Genomic DNA, 20657 nt, shown 5'->3' with positions numbered 1-20657 from the left:
TGATTATTTGTCTGAATTGACGGCTAAATTGCGTGTTTTACACCAACAGGTGCATGATACTCTTCCCCAGGCCTCTGAAGCTCCAGGACACCCTATTGACCCTGGCACGTGGGTGCTCATCAAGAACTTCCAGCGAAAGAGCAACGATGAGCCCCGTTGGATTGGCCCTCACCTCGTACTTCTGTCTACAAGATCAGCTGTTCGAGTAAAGGGGAAGAAGAACTGGATTCACGGCGCCCACATCAAGAGGATCCCTTTGCCTCTACCATATGACCAGTGGGTCCAGGAGGGTATCGCTGACTCTGAAACAGATTCTGTACCTCGTTTTGTACCATTTAGTGATGCACGCGTAAGAGGCACCACTTCAGCACAAGAAAGTGACGATATTTTGCAAGAAGCTGTGCCACCGTCAATTGGATTGGACACCACAGAGCCTGAACTCTTGTTTCAAGATCACACAGTACCTGGCCGTTTCCACTACAATTTGAGACCAAGGCCTATGGACAAATAAATATTCCTTTCCCTTACCCTTATTGTTTTTGATATCATAGCTCTCCCATCTGAAGGACTTTCTTGATTTTTGTTTTTCGAACCACCATCCGGGTTCAGCCGCAGGGTCGCGGTGCCAAGACTTTGGGGTACAGGCCGAAGACGTTAGGTCAATGGTTCTGGTTGGTCTAGGGCGTTCCCTGGACCGACAGGCGTACTCCTTAGCAGAAGATACTCACCCGCCGCGAGCGGCACGATTAGAGGATGGAGTTTTTCAAGATGGAGAGACCCGCTGTGGAAATGAACTCTTAAACGAAAATATTTAAAATAATGAAGAGCAAACGTTTTGTATTATTATGTCTGTTTATACTATGTAGTATGATAGTGTGTACCGTAGGATTTGTATTCTTCTCCTCTCAAGAGCCCATTGCACCCACTGTACAGCCTATACCTCCTCCTACTGTCTCCTCACACTCTTTTCACCCTCTGCCTGAACACGAACAAGCTAGACGATCAGAGTTTGTAAACAACTCGTTTATTCAGCTCCTGCATCAGCACCAACTAGTCATGAATACAACCAATTGCTTGGTGTGCGGTTTAATGCCACATACCATTAATAAGGGTATTCCTTATCTAGTGCTGCCATTTAGTTACAATGGATCGTCATGGGCATTCCAGACCATGTTTCTCTTTGCACTAGATGCCTACTCCCCGCGACAACCGCGTTCCATCAGACCTAGCACAGATAATAAAGCTTTAATGAAATGAGTTGCCGATATGAGCAGAGATATCGACGCATACTCATCTATTCCCAAGGAGGAATTGAGAGCTTATGTAGGGTGGAACGCGACGGGGTATAGTATTAGTCTGGGTGAAAGACAGCGAAAAATCTCATCCCCAATTTGGGTCGTACCCCACATAGGTCGGTTCTGTTTACAAGGTAATGGTCAGAATCCAAGAGCTCAACTGGGAAGAAGTGACTGTACTGAAACGTACACCTTTCCGTCACAGTTTTCCCCTGCGTTTTTGGCTGCCAAGGGTACATATTTTGTCTGCAGTGACCGAGCATATACATGGTTGCCCCCTGATTTCTCGGGCACATGCTATATTGCAAATCTGCTACCGCCAACATTTACTGCTGCCTCTGACTATCACAAGACCAGAGTTGTGAGAGGCGTGATTAGTAAGGAGGATACTGCCGGTCAGGAAGCGGGAGATTTCTTTTTGGGTTTCCTGCCGTTTTGGGGACCTATGGTCAATAGTAGGAACCTGAGACAACTGACTCGTGTGGTTGAATCCACTGTTAATGTTACGGCTGGTGCCCTTGGTAATTTGACAGCTGAGCTTCAAGCGGATCGCCTCATGACTTTGCAGAACCGCATGGTTGTAGATGTTATACTTGCAGACCGCGGTGGGGTATGTAAGGTTATCCAATCTAGTTGTTGCATTTTCATCCCAGATAACGCTCTAACAGTTTATCAGGCCATCTCCAAACTGCATAAAATATCTGAATCCATACACGTGGATAAAGGAGATTGTTCACTGGTGGGGTGGTTCTGGGAACTGATATCTGCCTGGGGTTGGAAGATTCTGATGGTCATTGGAATGATCTTAGCCATCCTTTTCCTGTTCTGTCTGTGCATACAGTGTGCTCCTGCGATATGTGGCCTCTGTGCTACATTATGTGTAAGGAAACCTGTATCGAGGGACGAGCTAAGTAATAGGATGATGCTACAGCAACATCTCCATGAGTTCGTGAATATTGACCTAGACTCGGATTGATGTGAGCATAGTTATTGCCTATGTAAGGGCAAAAGGAGGGTCTGTGGTACTTTAGAATTTGGGACCGCGTGGGAGACAGGGCCCTACCCCTGTCTATTCCGGTATTAGCGAACCGCGAATGGTCAATGCGGTATGTACAAGTGCTTTGTATAACGTTTTAGCGATAAATGCACTATGTATACGTTATTATACATTGACTTCGTGGGTTCCATCTTAGAGCGGTGGCCATCTTATGGTTGCCCTCACATAGGCTACCTATTACGAGCAAATACGGGCCTTTAGAACACATGTGCCTTCCTTTGACTTCTCTGTGACCTGGGCAGCTTGGCTCCGCCGCCCCAGGTCAGTCCGGTCTCACGAGCTCCCCGTCCTACGGCCACCTATGATTAGCATCAGGGTTTGACACACCGTAAAGTCTTTTCATCCCACACAAGCCTCCGGCTAATCTCTTTCACACCTGGCTCTTCCTGTTTTATGGCTTGTTTTCCAAACAGGAGATGCCCGTGTTTATTGGGGCCTGTTGATATCTGATGTGGGATCTGAGCCTCGCTGGGTAAATAATTGTGGGCTAGCCTAACTGGAATGTGGGATGGTCATCATGACTCTGCCTTTTCGTTTGTAATAGATACATGTAGATGACCGTATCGTAAAACAAGGAATGTGTGCCTGAAGCATGATATTTTGTATTTAAGGAGAAGCCCGTTTCTGTAACTTTAAGCAGTCTCCTGAGAACATACATGCTGTTGTACTTCTCGGATACCTGTAATTGGTCTGCAGCCAATAAACTGATCTTTGACTTCACCCAGAAGACTCTGTGTTTCTGTAGGTCTGGAACAGGAAGAACCTGAAGTCTTAGGGTGTGTTCCCCTGCACCGCTGGGCTTAAAATTCCCAGTACTTCACAAGAATCATAAAGCTGACCTTCTGTTTACGCTACTGGAATATAATAAGGTACAAGAGGCCTGTACTATTGCATTATTGCAATTATTGTGATTATTACTTAAGGTGGGTACTTACCCCTCAGCTAATATCCCAATTTGTTACAGTATGCAAATAGCTATTCTTGGATACGATTGGATAGAAATGAGAATGTCTGGTCTGGGCTTTCTAATTCTGAGAAATTACTCTTGAGGTACACTTGAAGTGCTGAATGGAGGAGGTATCTAAAATATGACCTGGCAGTGCATTTCATAGTAGAGAACCGAGCATTTCAAGTGATTTGACTCTTGAGGGGACTTGAATTGGTGCGATAAGTGGGCTCCAGTTGGTTGACAATGCAAATGAGAAGGAAGCAGCCAGTGTGAACTGAAAAAAGATATGAAGGTGATGTGCTGGTTATGGGTTTTGGTATACTACCATAGTATTACGTTTCTAATAACAGCTTACTAAAATATCAGCTGCAGAATGTCGGCTGCCACTATATCATCAAAATAAGTGTATATTTACTATTCTTAACTCCACATCTACTTACCTTAATAAAATAGTTGTTCTTAATTTTCTGCAGTCACTATTTTTGTAAGTCAGCATTTATGAGCTCGATAGTCTGACACACAGCATGGTTTTGCAGGAGGGTTAATAATTTGTACTGTGCCTCCTGCCATATGGCGGTCGGATGAGAAGGTTGTATACAATGACTGTGGCAGTATTGATAGTTTGTTCAAGGCGCAGGCGAAGTACCACATGAGTCCCACCAGCGAGCTGTTTCGAGGAATTCAGTTTACCTATGACCAGGGTGTTGATCAGTGATGGAAGGAAAGGGGTTTGATATAAGAAACATGAAGTTAGTATTTGTTGCAAAGATGTGATAAATGCCTTTATCACTTTTTGAGTTTCGATTGTTTTCCTAGGTTCCTAGTAGAAGCAAAAAAGGTCTTACTGTAATATGTTTTTCTAGTGCTATTAGTGCTAGATTCAGTTTGTTCTTCTACATTTCGGTGTTGTGTGTTTGCTGGCTGGTGTTGTTGGGAGAATGCAGAAACCTTCTATGTGGTGTGGGTGTGTGTACTGCACTTGTGTGTGTGGTTCTGTCCAATGAATTCCTTTGTGGCTATTTGTGGCGTATCATGACATGTGCTGTTGTGGGTATTAAGGTGAGACCTTATGCTTGAGGTGGGGGAGAAGACTTTAAAGCTGTGTATGTGTTCAGGCAGGAGTAATTTGGCCTGCACGTGGCAGAATGAGATATTCTGGTTGTCTATGTGGCGTGAAATAACTGAGGATTGGGAGGAAGCGAGACGTGTGGCCAGTGTGAGAGAGGGGCCTGTGCTCTGTATGAGTGTGTGTGGGTGAAGCAGTTGGCTGTGTGTGTTAGACCCAACCTGTGTGAGGGTGAATCCCTTAGCTGTCTGTGAGTCCCCTGGGACATTGAGGCTCTGTGTCTGATGATGAGACTTGGGCTGTGTGTGTATGCACGAGTTTTTTTGTGGCCGAGACACAAGAGCTCTCTACGTGTATTTGGAGAGGCACTAGACACTGATCAAGTGTGTGAGAGTGAGATGCTTGGGCTATGCTGAATGCTATATGGAGACAAACAGATTATGTCCGTGTGACAGATACACCAAGGTTCCCTTCATGTGAGGGTGAGAAGCTGATTCTGAAAAGCTCCGGAAGTTGCAGGGCACTCACCTCGCTCTCGAAGGCGCCGTGCTCCAGAAGCGCCGTGGCCACTTTAACCATCTCTCTCAGCTTCCTCTGTGGAGACAGAAGAGGAGACGATGGCAGAAAATTAAAACCATGAGACCGCTGACTGACTCACATATAGGTCAAAAGAGTGCAACAGGAATGTACGTCTCGCTTCTAAGCGGGGATGTAAAGGACAGCGGCAGGTTTTAGTCATTGAAGACGGTTGAGTGTCAGAATATCATCTAAAAATATAGTCCTACAAAAAAATCTGAGTGAGAGTATCCACTACCACAGTATTGTGAGGATAAGCATAGATAAGTATAGTTTTATCATTCTCAATTCCACATGTTCATTGAAAGACGTATTGCCAAGGTACATATGGGTTAAGTATAGTAAACCTATACTTACCTATACACACACACACAAACACACACACACACAGACACTTCAATATTCTGGCTATAATATTCTGGTAGAATACCAAAAGGCTCAATAAGCTTGATAGCAGAGGACCACAGGAGTTGGAGGGAAGTGGACCAGAGGCGTGGCGTAGGGGTTGGAAAGGTTGAGGTAGTCTTGGGTGTGACATAGGTGGATTTTACGAGCTATTTATTACATTTGCATTTTAAGTTTCATCTTTCAAATTAAATGACTTTTAATATTTTCTCTTCACACTTGAAGGCCACTGGTAGGACCTGATACTTCCAGTCTCTTTTTCACACACATCCTTGTCCATCAGAGCACCAAACACTTCCCATACAGACCACCCCACACCACACATCTGGACCTGAGCCCTGATGGCCACCACTATTGTAGCGGTGGCTCCCACTGAGCCAATCAGGCTTGACCACAGTGGTTTCTCAGCCCAGCCCAGCGACTCCCACTTGACCACAAATTTCCCAAAAACTTTCTGAAACCCATTCATCCATGTCAAGAGGCCCCAATTTATGGAGAGGGAAGGACACTAGGGCATTGCCCAGGAATGCATGGCATCATCTGATAGATCACAGATCCACTTCTGGAGAAGAATTTACTCAGACATTGCAATTTATTACAATAAGCGTGGGCTACCCAACAAACTTCATCATCTGCCCTTTCAATATGAGAAACAGCAGATAACATTCCTTCTATTATGTCAATATTTTTAACTGTGTGTCTACATATACATTGGCAGCGATAGCACCAGTGTTGTTATGGTTAGGTCAGAGTTTCAATAGGAAAGCAAGTGTTTGTTACATAATAACTTTGGTGCTATTAGACGAATCTGCATGAAACGTTCCAAAAATAGTACATCCACTTTTTGTTCCTCAATGTAAGTTTTGTGCAGATCTTTCAGTTGGAGGCTAACAAAAATTGGCTGTCCCAAAAGTTCCATTTCCCATTTTAATTCCTGCAACCTTCATTGCCTATTATACAGAAAAAATGGCTGAATGGAATTAAACCAAATTTGGTACGAACGTAGAACTTTACTCAAGGATTTTGGATGTGCTGATTCAGTGTAAATTTGTTCAGCAGTTTCTAAGAAATTCTCACTTAAAAAGATGCTTGAGTTGGGCATGGAGAGGTTACATTTAAGAGCTATTTGGACAATTAATTCTCAAAGTTCTGTGGATGCAGAAATGTGAGCCTCTGTGTGACCAAAAGTTTTTGAAAAAAATACTGTGATTTGATTGGCCAAGAAAGCTCTTTCACCTAATGGCCAATTAAGTACAGCTGATCCTGGAAAGGATCTGCAGTACCAAAGTGATGCGATTGGCTGGCAGTAACATCAGGCGAAAATGTTGCAGTTGCCATTGCAAGACGTGGAGACGCGATCCTGTTTACTGAACCAAACATCTTAAGGGCACATATGGAGACAGACTGAGCACACCCTTACCACCATGCCCATGATAGAGGTCCCTAAGGGACTCCCTTGTAGTCAGAAGGGGACAATTATCTACACAAGAAGCATGATGGTGGAGTTCTGTGAATTATACCAAGGACTATCAATAATTTATTAGATTCAGTCTGCTGAATAACAGAATATGCATGGTGAACTTTTGACCTGGCTAGAAACTGATAACATGATCTGATCTGGTAACTTTAGCAACTGGTATAAAGAAGAAAGGGACTTTTTCTTACAGTGTAAAGATATTAAGGTTTTGCCAAGGTCAAGCAACTGTTTTGAAGCAACTGCTTAAAAAAAGCTTACCGCTAATATTTTTCAGCCTGGGCCTGGAGATCTGTTCATAAACTGGATGAGGGAAGAGATGTAATTGAATGTGCTTATGAAGGTTTTCGTTGGTAAAACACAATAGGATAGACCTGAGAAAATCACACAAATGCCCCCGCTGCCACACAGCCACACAGATTTCATACACCTAGCTTGAACGGGTGGGCCGATATCGGGATTTTGGGATGATGTCTTCAAATCCATATCCTGCATGAGGGTAATTGGTGTGGTACCCAAGCCGATGATGGCATTGCTGAGCTATGTCAAAATGATACCACTTTCTTGTAGGTTAATGGCCATGGTGTTGCTGCTTGCGAAGCGCGTAGTGGCCATTCATTGGGGCGCAATCGATGTCCACAAGATGGATGATTTGATCAGAGATCTGATCCCATGCAACGAATGGTCAGAGATCTATGTGGAACAGGAGCCCCTCACCTCTAGGCCCCAGGATATATGAGACCCTCTCTGTAAATACTTGGTGAGAGCAGAGGGATCAACTACTGGATCACAGAGACCAGTGACCTCTCTTGGATTGGAAAAATCAGATGTTCAGATGCCCAATATGTAAATGAGATTTGCAATGAGACACCTAGTGAAGGTGCAAAAGTAGAATAATGCCGGATACCCATTTTCCATTCTCTTCTCACAAGATTCTCTGTAAAGTGTTATACGTGAGATACAGTGATAGGTGCCTTAACCAGACAACTACATATTTTATAAAGAAAATCAAGAAAGATTCAGAAAGTTTCAATTTAAGAGTTGGTCATTATTGAGTTTTAAAATTAAATGCTGAGCAGATGTGATTCTGCAAAGATTACCTACAGGTGCATTAACCATGCTAAGTTCCTGCCAGACACTCAGTGCCATATTTATAACCGTTTTGCTGTGGCATGTGGTCATGCAAAGTAGTGCAGAGCAGTACAGGTTTTTACTTTCCAGTGGAAAAGGTATTTTGTACTAGTAAGCTGCTCTTCCATATAGCCCTTTGTGCTGCTTTACATCAAGAGTCCATTACTTGGTTATAACTATAGCAGATCAGCGTAGGCACCCTTAGTGTTAACATGTAGCTTGATCTACTGAAGTATGCAGACCGGGCTTTATGTAAAAAAAATAACACCTCCTTTAATCAGGTCCTAACAAGGAGAAATGTTTTCATTGCCTCAAATTTCCTCACATTGCATGTGCCCTGCAATGTAGAGCTCAAGTGCTTTGTGTGGAATGTTTCAGAATATGTATAGGATATTGTACTGGAAGTGTATACTTTCAATACAAATCTAATACTAGATTGTACACACACCTCTACATCATGGGTATACATCATGCAAGACAACCTTCAAGCGCGCCATCATGTAGGAACACAGTATCAACAGGCAGTGCAAGTATAGGTTGGACACCTGCAGAGGGTGGCATGTAAGTGCTGTGCCCCACTCCTGCACAGTGGGCGAGGGGGTAGGTATTCCGTTTCCGGCTCAGAGGACCGTTAGACCGTTGGTGCGTTGCGTTGGGTTGGGTTGGAGTGCCTGAGCGGCTGTTCGGCGTTATGCATTGAGCTGAGCCAAGCCAAACAGGGCGTTGGGCATTGAAGCAGTGTCGGCACCGGAGCTAGCTGCTCATGGCCTATCTGTGTCCGTGTCTGCGGCCGCCGGATCGACTGTGCGACCCTGCATCTCTGCGGCCCTGTCCATAGCAGGAGGCGGTGGCGGCCGCGGCTACCGGAGCAACTGTGCGACCCCGCATCTCTACGGCCCCGCACACAGCGGGAGGCGGAGGCGGAGGACGGGCTGAGGTCAGTGGCAGTCAAAGGAAGCGGTAGTGGACCACGCCAGTGGCAGCCACTGGCGGAGGCGGCGGTGGCGTGCATAATGAAACACCCTTGAAGCCTAAGGCAGGCGGGCACTGAGCACTGGCAGATGAACACTGGCACAGCACTGACATTGAATACTGTTGTGTCTTGCAGTTACTTGAGCTGCCTCGTGAGCTAAGTGGTCGAAGTAAAGCGAACGACAAGTCCTATCTGAAGATCCTCTAGTGGAAGAGACCAGTGACTGCGTCCTGGCACTCTGCCCACAGTTTTTGCTACAGCTACAGCGAGGGGTGAAAAAAAAAAGTGAGAGTCTGGAGTTGAGCAGGTGGCTTCGAGGTACTGAGGCTCTCTGCGGACCTGCGGCCTTGAGGACCTGTGGACCGGTGCCCATTGCACTTTGCAGCACTCCCTCGTTAAGGTCAGTTGAGGGCACAAAAATCCCTATAAACCTTAAAGACATTAAAATAACGGTAGGGAGAAATCTACGAAACAGAGAAATTAACATTTTAGGTCCCGAAGTCCGAAGGCTTAGTAGTCCCAATGTGGAGAATGAGGTGGCTAAGTGGAGTTGGGTAGCTGGTACCCTGAATGGGTCAGAAATAACCACTACAAAGCCCAAAGCACGGGGGTAGCCAATTGGGAAGAATCCTATCCTGGAACGTAGCGGGGGTAGGAAAAAGGAGCTGCAAGCTTAAATCATTATTAGAATATGACCCCAAATTCAGTTTGAGAACTTTTATGTGTATTGTTGTATAGCAAAAACATCTGTAAAAGGGCATGCTAGTGGTGGTTTAGCTATTTTACTCAGCGGTGCCATGAGATGGGATCCTGTGATCCATAAGTATCCATCAAAATGTTGCATTGGAGTGAAGTTGAGGATTGGTGAAGATAACTTGGGGCAAGCAGTTTTTCTTTTACTGGTAAACGTGTATATTCCTCCTGGGAGAGCGTCAAACCCATTGGTCGATTCAATCTGTATTTTTGTGCAAATGTTAAGTAACACTGAAGAATGCTTACCGATTATGATGGTGGGTGACTTTAATGCAAAATTATCCAACAGTGCAGTTATGTCCTTTTCAAACCTTGAATTGGAGGAAGTATGGTCCATTCCAGATTCTGTATTGCCAGTCCATTTAAAATCAGATAAACGAGGCTTGTTACTTCTGCATAATCTCAGAATTTTAGACCTTGTAACATTAAATGGTAGATTTCCAGAGGACTCCCCTGCTGTTTATACTTTTCGGGGCGCATATGATCACTCCCTAATTGATTACATGGCGGTATCTTACCAACTATTTAATGTATGCACTCAATTTAAGGTATTTTCCACAAATATGAGTGACCACAGTATTTTAGCCGTTAATGTAGATATGGGAATTGAGAAGCCTGAACTCTGGAACCAGAGGTATAAAAAGGTCTTATACAATCGCAATAACGGGTGCACTTGCTGGTAAAATAATGCGCTCCCAAATTTTTGGAGGGTCTTTGAAAATACTGCCTTTACGAGCACCCAAGAAACCCCTGTTCACAGGTTTGAGAGAATCTTGACTGCAATTAGAACCTTAGGAAGAAAGAAGCAAGTCATCACTTTTGCACCATTAGTATCTATATCAAGTGAAATTAAATAATTGAATCGGGAAATGAACACTTTAATTAGAGATCAATTTAGGCTGCCCACGATACAAAGGCAAAGAGAAATTAATAGACTGAAACAAGTACGGAAAAGGAAAATGATATCGGATCGTAGTAGGGTTGAAGACTCAAAATGGGTTAGACTTCAAGAGGTTGCCCTGTCTGGAGATACTAGGAAGTATTGGGCACTGATTGCAAAATTTTGTGATGGGAGATAGAAGTCAAAACCTATTTTAATACCAGAAGCAGAATGGTCTACGTATATTTCCCAGCTTTATGCCTCAAATCCAGCAGTTGGGCAGAATCTAGAGCTTAGCACTGCCCCGACCGTGGGGAGCGATTATGGTGCACCATCATGCTTAGAGATTGAGGGTTACAATAAAGGGGCAAGATATTCCAGCGTACTGGGCCTAGATGACGTACCAATTGCCATAATAAAACAGGATGGTGAAGAGTGGGCACCATTTCTACATCCACTGTTTGTCCATTGTTATAACCATAGTGATATCCCACAATCTTGGAAGGGAAGTATAATTATTCCACTGTATAAAAAGGGTCCAAAAAATTCACCTGCCAGTTTTAGACAGATTTCTCTCCTGGATGCAACTGGGAAATTATTTGCAAAGAGCATCTTCACTCATCTGCAAGATTAGGCATTTGGAAATAATTTTATTCCCTTAGAACAAACAGGATTTCGTAAAAATAGTGGCACCTTGGATTATATCACCGCCTTGCAAACCTTAACCGAAAAATATCCAGTAAGTCGGGGAATGCTGTTAAATGCGGCTTTTATAGATTTCTCCACAGCATTCGACAGGGTAGATCGGGGAAAGCTGTGGTGGAAATTGGTCACCATGGAGATACCAGGGAATCTTTTACGATTAGTTATTGCTCTTCACTCCTCCACTTGGACTCAGGTTTTATTAGGAGGAACACAAGGCCTCTCGAGAAAAATAGTAACTAATAATGGGTTGAAGCAGGGGTGCCTTTTGGCCCCTTTACTTTTTTCTATTTATATTAATGATTTGCCAAGAAGAGTGGGGCTCAGTAAAGGGGGTCCCCTAAATTAGGAAATTTAGAGCTGAGCTGTCTGCTATATGCAGATGACGCCATAATAATGGAGTTAACCCCAATAGGACTACAAAGACGACTCACCAAGTTGATCAGGTATACAGAAGAATACTATTTAAAAATAAAAAGTCATGATTTTTAGTTATCAAGGATGTAAGGTCAGAAAAAACTTGAATTGGTTTTTGGGAAAAGAGAAACTGGACGTAGTAAAATTCTATATCTAGGAAAAATATTCACAAACAGGTGCTCAGCTAGCAATCATATGGATCATTGCAAAGGCAAAGCTATTTCACAAGCCTTTGCAATTAACCGTTTGTACACACACTGCGAGAAAAGACACTTTTCACATATCATATCAGTCTACAAAATAAAGATTCCTCCCACACTGAACTATGCTAGCGAAATAATAGATGCACAAGAGTGGGACAAATTTGAGAAAGTGGAAGGGCAAATCTGGCGCCATATTTTTAATTTGAATCGCGCTGCACCTATTGCAGTGCTTAGGCTTAAATTTGGTTTACTCTCCACTTATGTGCTATCGATGGCTGCGTGCTTAAGATGGAGCAATGCATTGTTAAATAGCTCAGAGAATCCGCTATGGGTAGCATTGTACAGAGAAATATTTGAAAATATGAAAGAAAAGAGTGCTCTTTTTGGGAATTATCTAAAAGCTATAACAATGTTCGGCTTAGATAAGGATGGGGCGGCGGTCCTCTGTAAATGGGCTCTGAAAATCAGAATTAAGAAAACAATCTATGGGGTTTCTCGTGAAAGAGATACTAAAATGTGCACAGAGAATAGTAATAATGACTGTATTGTGGGGAGTAGTATTGGCAAAAAACCCCAACCTTATGTCTAATGGAATCTTAAACATGGAGTACGTAGGGTGATTCTGCTGCTTAGACTGAATTTACGTCCTCTAAGAATTATAACAGGAGCTTGGGAGGGTATTGCTAGACATGAAAGATATTGTCATTTATGTAATTCCAGTATACAAGACTTAAATCATGTCCCGCATTACATTCAATACGTCGCAGATACCTAAGGAATTCTTTTTTAAAGTATAATATCGCCACAGCAGAAGAGGCCCGGAATTGTCTGCTGTCACCCCCATCTGAACTTATGTGTTTTAAATTCTTTAGTTTTTTTTTTTTTTTTTAAATCTTTTTTTTATTAACATTGCTCAAGATCTTATACATGACATAGCAGTAATCAAAAGGCTCGTAAACCAACAGTATAACGTTACAGAATTGAGGATCGAGAGAGTTACCAAAGGGTCCTGCTACAACTGCCCCCCCCCCCGCCTCTCGAGGTTCGGTACTTGCACCATGGGCCCCACACCCTCCTCCATTTCTTCACGCAACCTCTGGACTTATAGACAGTTTCCTACGCCCTCTGACACCAGTCCAGATCCCTGAGCCACTGGTCACTTTGCGGGGGCGCGGCCGCCCCCCAAGCGCTCGCAATATTCCGTTTTGCCACCCCAGCAATTTTTTAGCTTTTTTAAACAATTTTTAAATATATATTAGAGCAGTATTGATTGATTTAATATGTATGTTCTGAGCACTTGCACTTTTTTGACCTTTCAGCCTCAAGGTTAAGAAACATAAGAGGCTGATTTATTATGTACACAACTGAGCACGTGCACTTTTACAAACCTTTTTGCTGCTAGTTATGTGTCCTGTATGATCGCTTGTACCTTACTAAACCCTTGTTTTGCTGCTAATAATCGTGCTTTTCACGCCGAAAATGGCTCTTTAAAGTATTTAAATACTCTGGCACTGTTATTATGCTGCTGGTTATATTGTACTGTTTAGTGAATAGACAAATTATCGTTTTTCACCACATGGTTACTCTGCTCGTTATCTAGTACTGTATGGCGAACTGTCAAATTCTCGCATTTTAAAATAAGGTTTAATTCTGAAAGTTTTATGATAGTATTAGATTATAAATTTTGTATAAGTCCGCAAGTATTCATCCATAGTAATTTGACTTTTTATGGATCACTCATCTTGGCACTCGAAAAGTTATAAAATGGCTGCTACTGATATGTTTATTTGTGCTTGTTATGATGAATTTAGTACTGGTAATTTTTATGGAGTGTAATGTTGTTCTTAAGTTGTATTTTTATGTGGAATTCTTCGGACTTCCAAATCACAATAAAATAAATAAAAAAATAAAAAGGGTAGGTATAATCGGACATCAGGTTCCTGGAAGTCATCCTCATTGCCCGAACCCCACTGCGCACAGCTAAAAGCCATGCACAGTGCAGTTTTGAGGCCCACAAACGGTGGTACGCAGAGCCCAATCTCACTGCTCAAGGTCTGAGGTCCAGGGAAGCAGGGGTGTTAGATGCTGTCAATAATCCTGGAGTTCATGCATTCCGGGGATTGTGCCTAGTGTCGCACAAACACAATCACATTTCTCAGGCTCCAAAATACAAGCTTGCTATGGGCCGGCCTTTGAGACTGTGCAGACACCCCAGTGGCAGCTGGGGAAGCAAAGAAGGGTGGAGCCACAAGGTGGCATAGACCACCATTTCCAGGGCAAGGTGGAAAGAGCCAAAGCATTCTGAAAGAGCTAAAAGATTATGGAAGGAGCAAAATATTTTGCACACTTCTGAATCAGTAAGAGCTGAGCACCGGTCAGAGCATTACACTTTGCATGGCAACAGTGGTTAATGGATTCTTTATTATGGTCACACAGTTTACACTGTTTGCTTTTCTTGCACCTGGTTTGTTTTGCTCGCCTTCGGTTCCCTCAGGTGGTAAGAAAACTCAGGTTAAGCCTTCGTTCCGCAGTTACTGGGCTTTGCTTACAGACACTTTGGAATACCTGTTTCGGCTTCAAACATTTCAAGTCATCCTGGCTCCCTGCATCTCTACTATAGGAGGCGGACCTTCGTTTTTGGTTCCACGACTGTATCCTGGTCATGTGGTGGGTAGTCAAGGCTCCTCCACTTACATAACCTGCTAAGCCATTCTGGTACTCTCAAGAGTTAGAAAATGACCTTTTTTATGTGGTCACCCCCATTTTTTTAAACTGATGATGGTGGCCTTTGACTCTGTGCACTGGTATAGTGCTCTCAAGGCCCTAGTGCATGTGCTCTGACCCCAAAAACATGATTAGGTTGGCTAACATCTAATTGGCTTAATTGGTGTCCATAATGTAAGGTGCAGAAAATAATGTTATAGAAAGTTAATGTCACCTGTGGACTGCAGTGCTTCTTGTGTCATCCACTAGTGTGACAATGGATCATGGATTCAGGCCTACCGTTGTAGCTTGACTGCTGCTGTTTATACTTACAACCCAATCTGTCAAAATTATCCATTTAATGGGGGATAACCTTCCTTTTAAATATTAATATGTCACCCCTAGGTAAGCCTTGTATCCCACAAGGTAGGGTGCATGGTATTTGAAAATGGGACATGTAGAAATGTATTGTCAAAGAAAATGACGGGCGACATCCTCTGTCACCCTATCAGGCTGGCACAAGGCCCTGTGGGAGGAGAGCTACCGCAGAACAGGTTTTGATTGACCATAGAGGAGGGGATTGCTCATACCCTGGCCACACCTCTGGGTGAGCACACCAACTCTGCAAACGGGAAGAAGGGTTTTCCCCTCTCAGATTTTGATAGAAAGGTGCATTGTGGGATTGATTGCAGTAGGGCAAAAGGGAGTAGGGGTGCCCATTGGAACTTTTAACACATTGGTCAGGAAGGAGCCAGGAGTCACCCCCACGCAACAGCTGGTACCTGGCATAAGTGTCGCACCCCAAGGTACCCTCCTCAAAATATTTTCTGAACCTGTGAAAGAACTGAAGAAGGACTGCACCTACAGTTTGAGACCTGTGGAGGTGGGGGCTTGTAAGGCTGGACCTGCTACCACTTTTACCCAGTACAAATAAGTGGACTCAGTTGCCTAACCTCCTGTGTGGCTAGAGGGACACAACAAGGTGTAAGAGATCTTTTTCCTTAAGAAAGCAGATGACCAATCTTAGGCGCATTCATGGTGTGATCGCGAGGGCCGGGACGATGCGGGAACCGGCCGTGGTGGCGGCGCTCGACGCAACAATGGCATTCGACACGGTTGAGTGGGCATATTTGTGGGCCGCGCTCGCGAAGTTCGGCTTCGGGCCCGGATTTGTGGGCTGGGTGAGGCTCTTATACGAAGGACCTCTTGCCAAAGTTGCGGTTAACGGGAGGGCCTCCAGTCCCTTTGACTTGGGACGGGGTACCAGGCAGGGTTGCCCCCTCTCGCCGCTGTTGTTCGCTCTCGCCCTCGAGCCGCTTGCGGCATGGATACGGTGGCACCCAGACGTGAGGGGGATTCGCTGGTCCCCCGACCACGAGGACCGCATTTCCCTCTATGCCGACGACATTCTGCTCTATCTTACCTCACCCCGGAAGTCCCTTATAGTTGTCTGCGACATCTTGACTTCCTTCGGGAGGAACTCGGGGCTCACCATCAACTGGGGTAAGTCATATTTGTACGCCTTGTGTGGAGACGTCCCGGTTCCCCCGCGGACTTGCCCGATCCAGATCGCACGGGAGGGCTTCCTGTATCTTGGGATCTATATTTCGGCCGACCCCACGGTGCGGTATGAGCGAAACCTGCTCCCTCCGTTGGCGCGCCTGCGGCGGGACGTGGCAGGCTGGAGGCGGCTGCCGCTCTCCCTCCTCGGCCGTGCGGCGCTCTTTAAAATGATGTCTCTTCCCCGTTTTCTCTATGCCTTGCAGAACACCCAGGAGCTGGTCCCGGCCAGTTACTTTCGGGAGGTCGAGAGTCTACAGCGTTCGCTGCTGTGGGACGGCCGCCCGCGTATAGCGATAGCAAAATTAACTCTCCCTTGGTACGACGGGGGTATCGCGCTTCCCGACATCCGGAGATACTATTGGGCCTCCCAGCTGAGCGCGATCAATCACGGAGTCTACGGTCCTGCGCTTAGCCCCGGCTTTGCTATGGACCGGTGGTTGCTGCGGGGTGGTGGCTACTATAGAGCACTTTATTCAAGGCCCCCGGCTGGGTCCCTCACGGGGCCGACCGGGGTGGCGGTGCACGTGTGGAAGGCAGTCACGAACTCCCTGGGGTGGAAGGATAGACTCACACTGGCCACTCCGTTGTTTGACTCGGACCTGCTAGGGAAACTCTGGCATTCTAAGGGTTTCGACAAATGGGACCTGATTGGTATCTCCAGGGTGGGAGACATGCTAGCCAAGGGGCGGATTAAGTCATTTAAAGAGCTGCAGACGGAATATGCGCTTGAGGGCACGGAATACTTCCGGTACGCGCAGGTACGCCATGCGCTGCGGTCGGTCCTCGTTGAGGGGGAGAAGGTGCCTGAATCCTCTCCGCTGGAGGACCGGATCTTGGACGGCCATGTGCCAGAGAGCACAATCTCTCTCATTTACAAGAAGCTGGTGAACGTTCGTACCGATCTCCTCCTGGGGGTGCGGGACCAGTGGACTAGAGACGGTCTTGAGCTGGACGATGAGGACTGGCAGTACGCTGTCTCCTCCCCGAAAGAGGTTGCCATCCCCGCCAGGCTGCGGCTGGTCCAGCTTAAGATACTCCACAGAGTCTATGTCACTGGCCCCCGGTTGGTCCACATGGGTTTCTCCGAGGATGGGCTGTGTAAGAGGGGCTGCGGGATGGTGGGCACCTTTCTGCACATTATATGGGAGTGTGGTATGATTGCGGAATTGTGGAAGCAGATTCACGTGGTGATGCAGGAGGTCACGGGTATTGTGTTGCACTCAGAGGCGCGGCGCTGTCTTTTGAATGTGTGGGGCCCTACAGACTACGATGCTGCGCAGACCCAATGGGTGACCCTAGGAAATATGGTGGCCAAGCGGGATATTGCACGACTGTGGGGATCCCCTAACCCGCCCACCCTGGATGCATGGAAGGACAACATGGACTGGTGCATGTTTCGGGAGAAAACGGTGTATTGTGCACGGGGGAGGCCCAAGAAATGGCATAAGGTGTGGGGGGGCTGGAACCAGTATAGGGGGTACATCTGTCTGCCTCCTGCCACTGACCCACCAGAGGAGCACCTTTCCCCCTAGCCTCACTTCCGACTTGAGTTTTGCCGATGAAATCTGACAGAATGTTAGTGCCTCTGCCTCTCCCTCCCCTCCACACTTGAGGGCTGATCTGATGTTGGCTATGGGGCCGCCCCCTCGGTGGGAGCTGACGCGAACTCAGGATGTATATTGCCTTGCCTGTTATGTTTTACTTTAAAAATTGAAACCTTCTTTCCTCTTCTGCTTGAAAGCTATAGAAGGCTGTTCCTGTTGATTGACGAGCTGCCGAACCTCCGGGTTGTCGGCTGAATAGCTGTGTATCTGAAATATCCGAATAAAGGTTTTTAAAAAAAAAAGAAAGCAGATGACCAGTATTAATTGGACCTGGATTGGACTCGGCGGGTGACCTCTGCTGGAGTGAGTCTTGACCCCCAAGTGCTGTTGCTTAGGTCCTGAATCATTGGCTGTGTCTAGTTTGACTTCTCCTAACATGTCTAAAAAGTTGGGACTTAGAATCTTTTCAGACTTCCGGACTTCCAGAGGACCGAGAGCATCCACTCAAGCCAATCTACACAAGGTGTGACTTCGCTGGGCTAAAGAAACATGTTTCTCCCAATTGGAACTTCTTGACAGGAGCAAATCTGTTTCAGTGGACCCTCAGCGAGAAGGTTTCTGACCTTGTGAACTCCATCACAAACGGCCTACAAGGTTGTCCTGCTGGAGAATTCTGCTATCCGAAAAAGAGACTAAGGGCCAGATGTAAGACCGAATTTTGCGGTCGCACAGGGGATTTCAGCCCCTTTGCAACCCCAAAACATGCCAGGCCAATGTACCAACCCTATTGTGAGGGTCACTAATCAATTAGCAACTCTCAAAATAGGGTTAACGACTCGCTATTAGGAAGGGGCGTGCCAAGGTCGTCCCTTCCTAATTGCAACTCCAGCACCCATGTAAGAATGTTTTGCGACCGCAATTGCGGTCGCAAAACACTCGCAGGTTACCACCGTTCTCAGAAGGGTGGTAAAGCACTCAAAAATGGTAAGGGGTCTCTAGGGGGCCCCTTTCCCTTTGTGAATGCATGCACAAATATTTTTTAAAGGTAGGCAGTGGTCCCAGGGACCACTGCTTGCCCTTAAAAAATTAAACTGAAAAGTTTCATTTTTATTTTTTAAATGCATCCTGTTTTCCTTTAAGGAAAACGGGCTGCATTTTTTTAAATAAAAACTGCTTTATTTAAAAGCAGTCCCAGACATGCTGACCCCAGCAGGCCACCATCCCTGAGAGTGCCAGCCATTCCCAATGGGGTCGCAAATTGCGACAGTCTCATTAATATGCATGAGGCATGCAATTTGCGACCCCATCGGAAATCGCAAACAGTGTCTCAGACACTGTTGTACATTGGATTTTGCGACTCGCAAATTGCGACTCGCTATTTGTCGCAATTTGCTAGTCGGAAATTCCAATGGTCGTACATCTGGCCACGGGTTCGAATGTGGAAATCTTGACTAAAGTCGCACATTTAAAGTATCTGGCTCACAAGAGGATGTCTCTGGGCGCAAAATTAGAATTTTCCTGCTCAGAGCTTTCTTCATACAAACCAGTGGCTTCAGCTGGACGTCATCTAACAGCTATTCGGCTTCATGGAACTCTTCTCAGGGACAACCTGCAGCCTTGCTTCACTGGAAGATTTTGACTTCCATTTCAGACTCTAAGTCCCAAGATAAAATTTCTGACCAGGACAAACCTATTTGGTGTATCCTGCCTCAGCTACATCATGGTCAGCATGAAATTGTACCTTGGTCATGGTCAGCCACAATCGTAGACTATCGTAAGCACTTTTACTTTTTTGGGGGCTTTTTTCCACTTAAATCTTAAAAAATAATGTTCGAGGCATATGAGCTGCAGATTGTACACTTAGCATAGATCGCCATCTGGTGTTGGGCCCGGATGTTTGCAGTTTGTTTTTGTTCTTTGGACAGTCTTTGGAAGTCACGAGTTCGGTGACTCCTCCTTCGGTCCGTACTGCGCATGGGCTTCGGCTCCATCCTCAGATTGTTTTTTTCCGCCATCGGGCTCGGATGTGATACTTCGTGCTCCGGCTTCGAACTTCTACGGTTCCAGCCTCGACGGAAAATCCTCGTTCTTCGAGTTTCTTCATCATATCTTCATCTCTCGAAGCGGCACTTTTCTCCATTCCGTACATCGGCACCGGCCTTCGGGCCCTCCTCGACTCCGGTCCCGGCCGATGGAAAGGACTCCGTTCAAAAAGTGCCCAAAATGTGGGTCTAAATTTCCCCACACCGACCTCCATCAGGTGTGTAACCTTTGCCTCTCTCCAGAACACGAGGCCAGAGACTGCCCCGCCTGTAAGTCTTTTCGATCAAAAAAGACCATCCGGGATCGAAGAGCTCGACGCACCATGGCGCACTCATCGACCGCAGCTCCACCGGACATCTTCGGAGACGACGCCGAAGCTTCGGAGCAACTACACACCGAGCAGCAGGACGACGTCGTCAGCGCTTCCGAGGCCGACGACTCCGACGTGGAGGACATCACACCGGCGCAGCGGGTCGTGAGTACTGTACCCCCTCCCACCCCCGCGCCCAAAACCAAAGAGACTCAGGTTACACCCTCGCCTGCAGGCCTGGGTAAAACCAAGCACACAGCTTCTATCACCCCACCTTCGGGCCCGGTGTCGAAGCCTCAAAAGTCTCACGGCAGCTCGGGCTCGAGCCAGCCGACGCCTGGTGCCGAAAAACACCATCCGGCACCGAAGAAAGTAATACCCAGCTCGACTCCGAAGCCACCGGTGCCAAAGCCTGGACTCTCGGTGCCGACCAAACACAAACACAAATCTGTCGGCACCGACGCTCCGGCGCCGAAAACTCCTTCGACGCCGAAAAAACCGGAGGCTCCAAAAAAGCATGGCGCACAGAAACCATTGAAGCCCTCGGCTCCGAAACCATCGGCGCCAGCGGACGATTCGGCGCCACTGGATCTGTTTACACCAGACCCTTTGC

At 46.1% G+C, this 20657-nt stretch overlaps 1 protein-coding gene across 1 annotated transcript in view; it reads right to left on the bottom strand.

Annotated features, from left to right (window-relative positions):
- The window catches only part of LOC146833555 (uncharacterized), a 453674-nt gene that overhangs the window by 16998 nt on the left and 416019 nt on the right, over positions 1–20657 (bottom strand). Inside the window, exon 8 of the mRNA XM_085600079.1 lies at positions 4896–4961. Within this exon, the coding sequence (XP_085456205.1) occupies positions 4896–4961 (66 nt within the window). The remainder of the gene's footprint in view (positions 1–4895; positions 4962–20657) is intronic.

The sequence above is a fragment of the Triturus cristatus genome, chromosome 4_2 (genome assembly GCF_964204655.1).
Source record: "Triturus cristatus chromosome 4_2, aTriCri1.1, whole genome shotgun sequence".
NCBI lineage: Eukaryota > Metazoa > Chordata > Amphibia > Caudata > Salamandridae > Triturus > Triturus cristatus.
The sequence above is the reverse complement of the archived record's forward strand: the minus strand, read 5'-3'. Positions and strand labels throughout refer to the sequence as shown.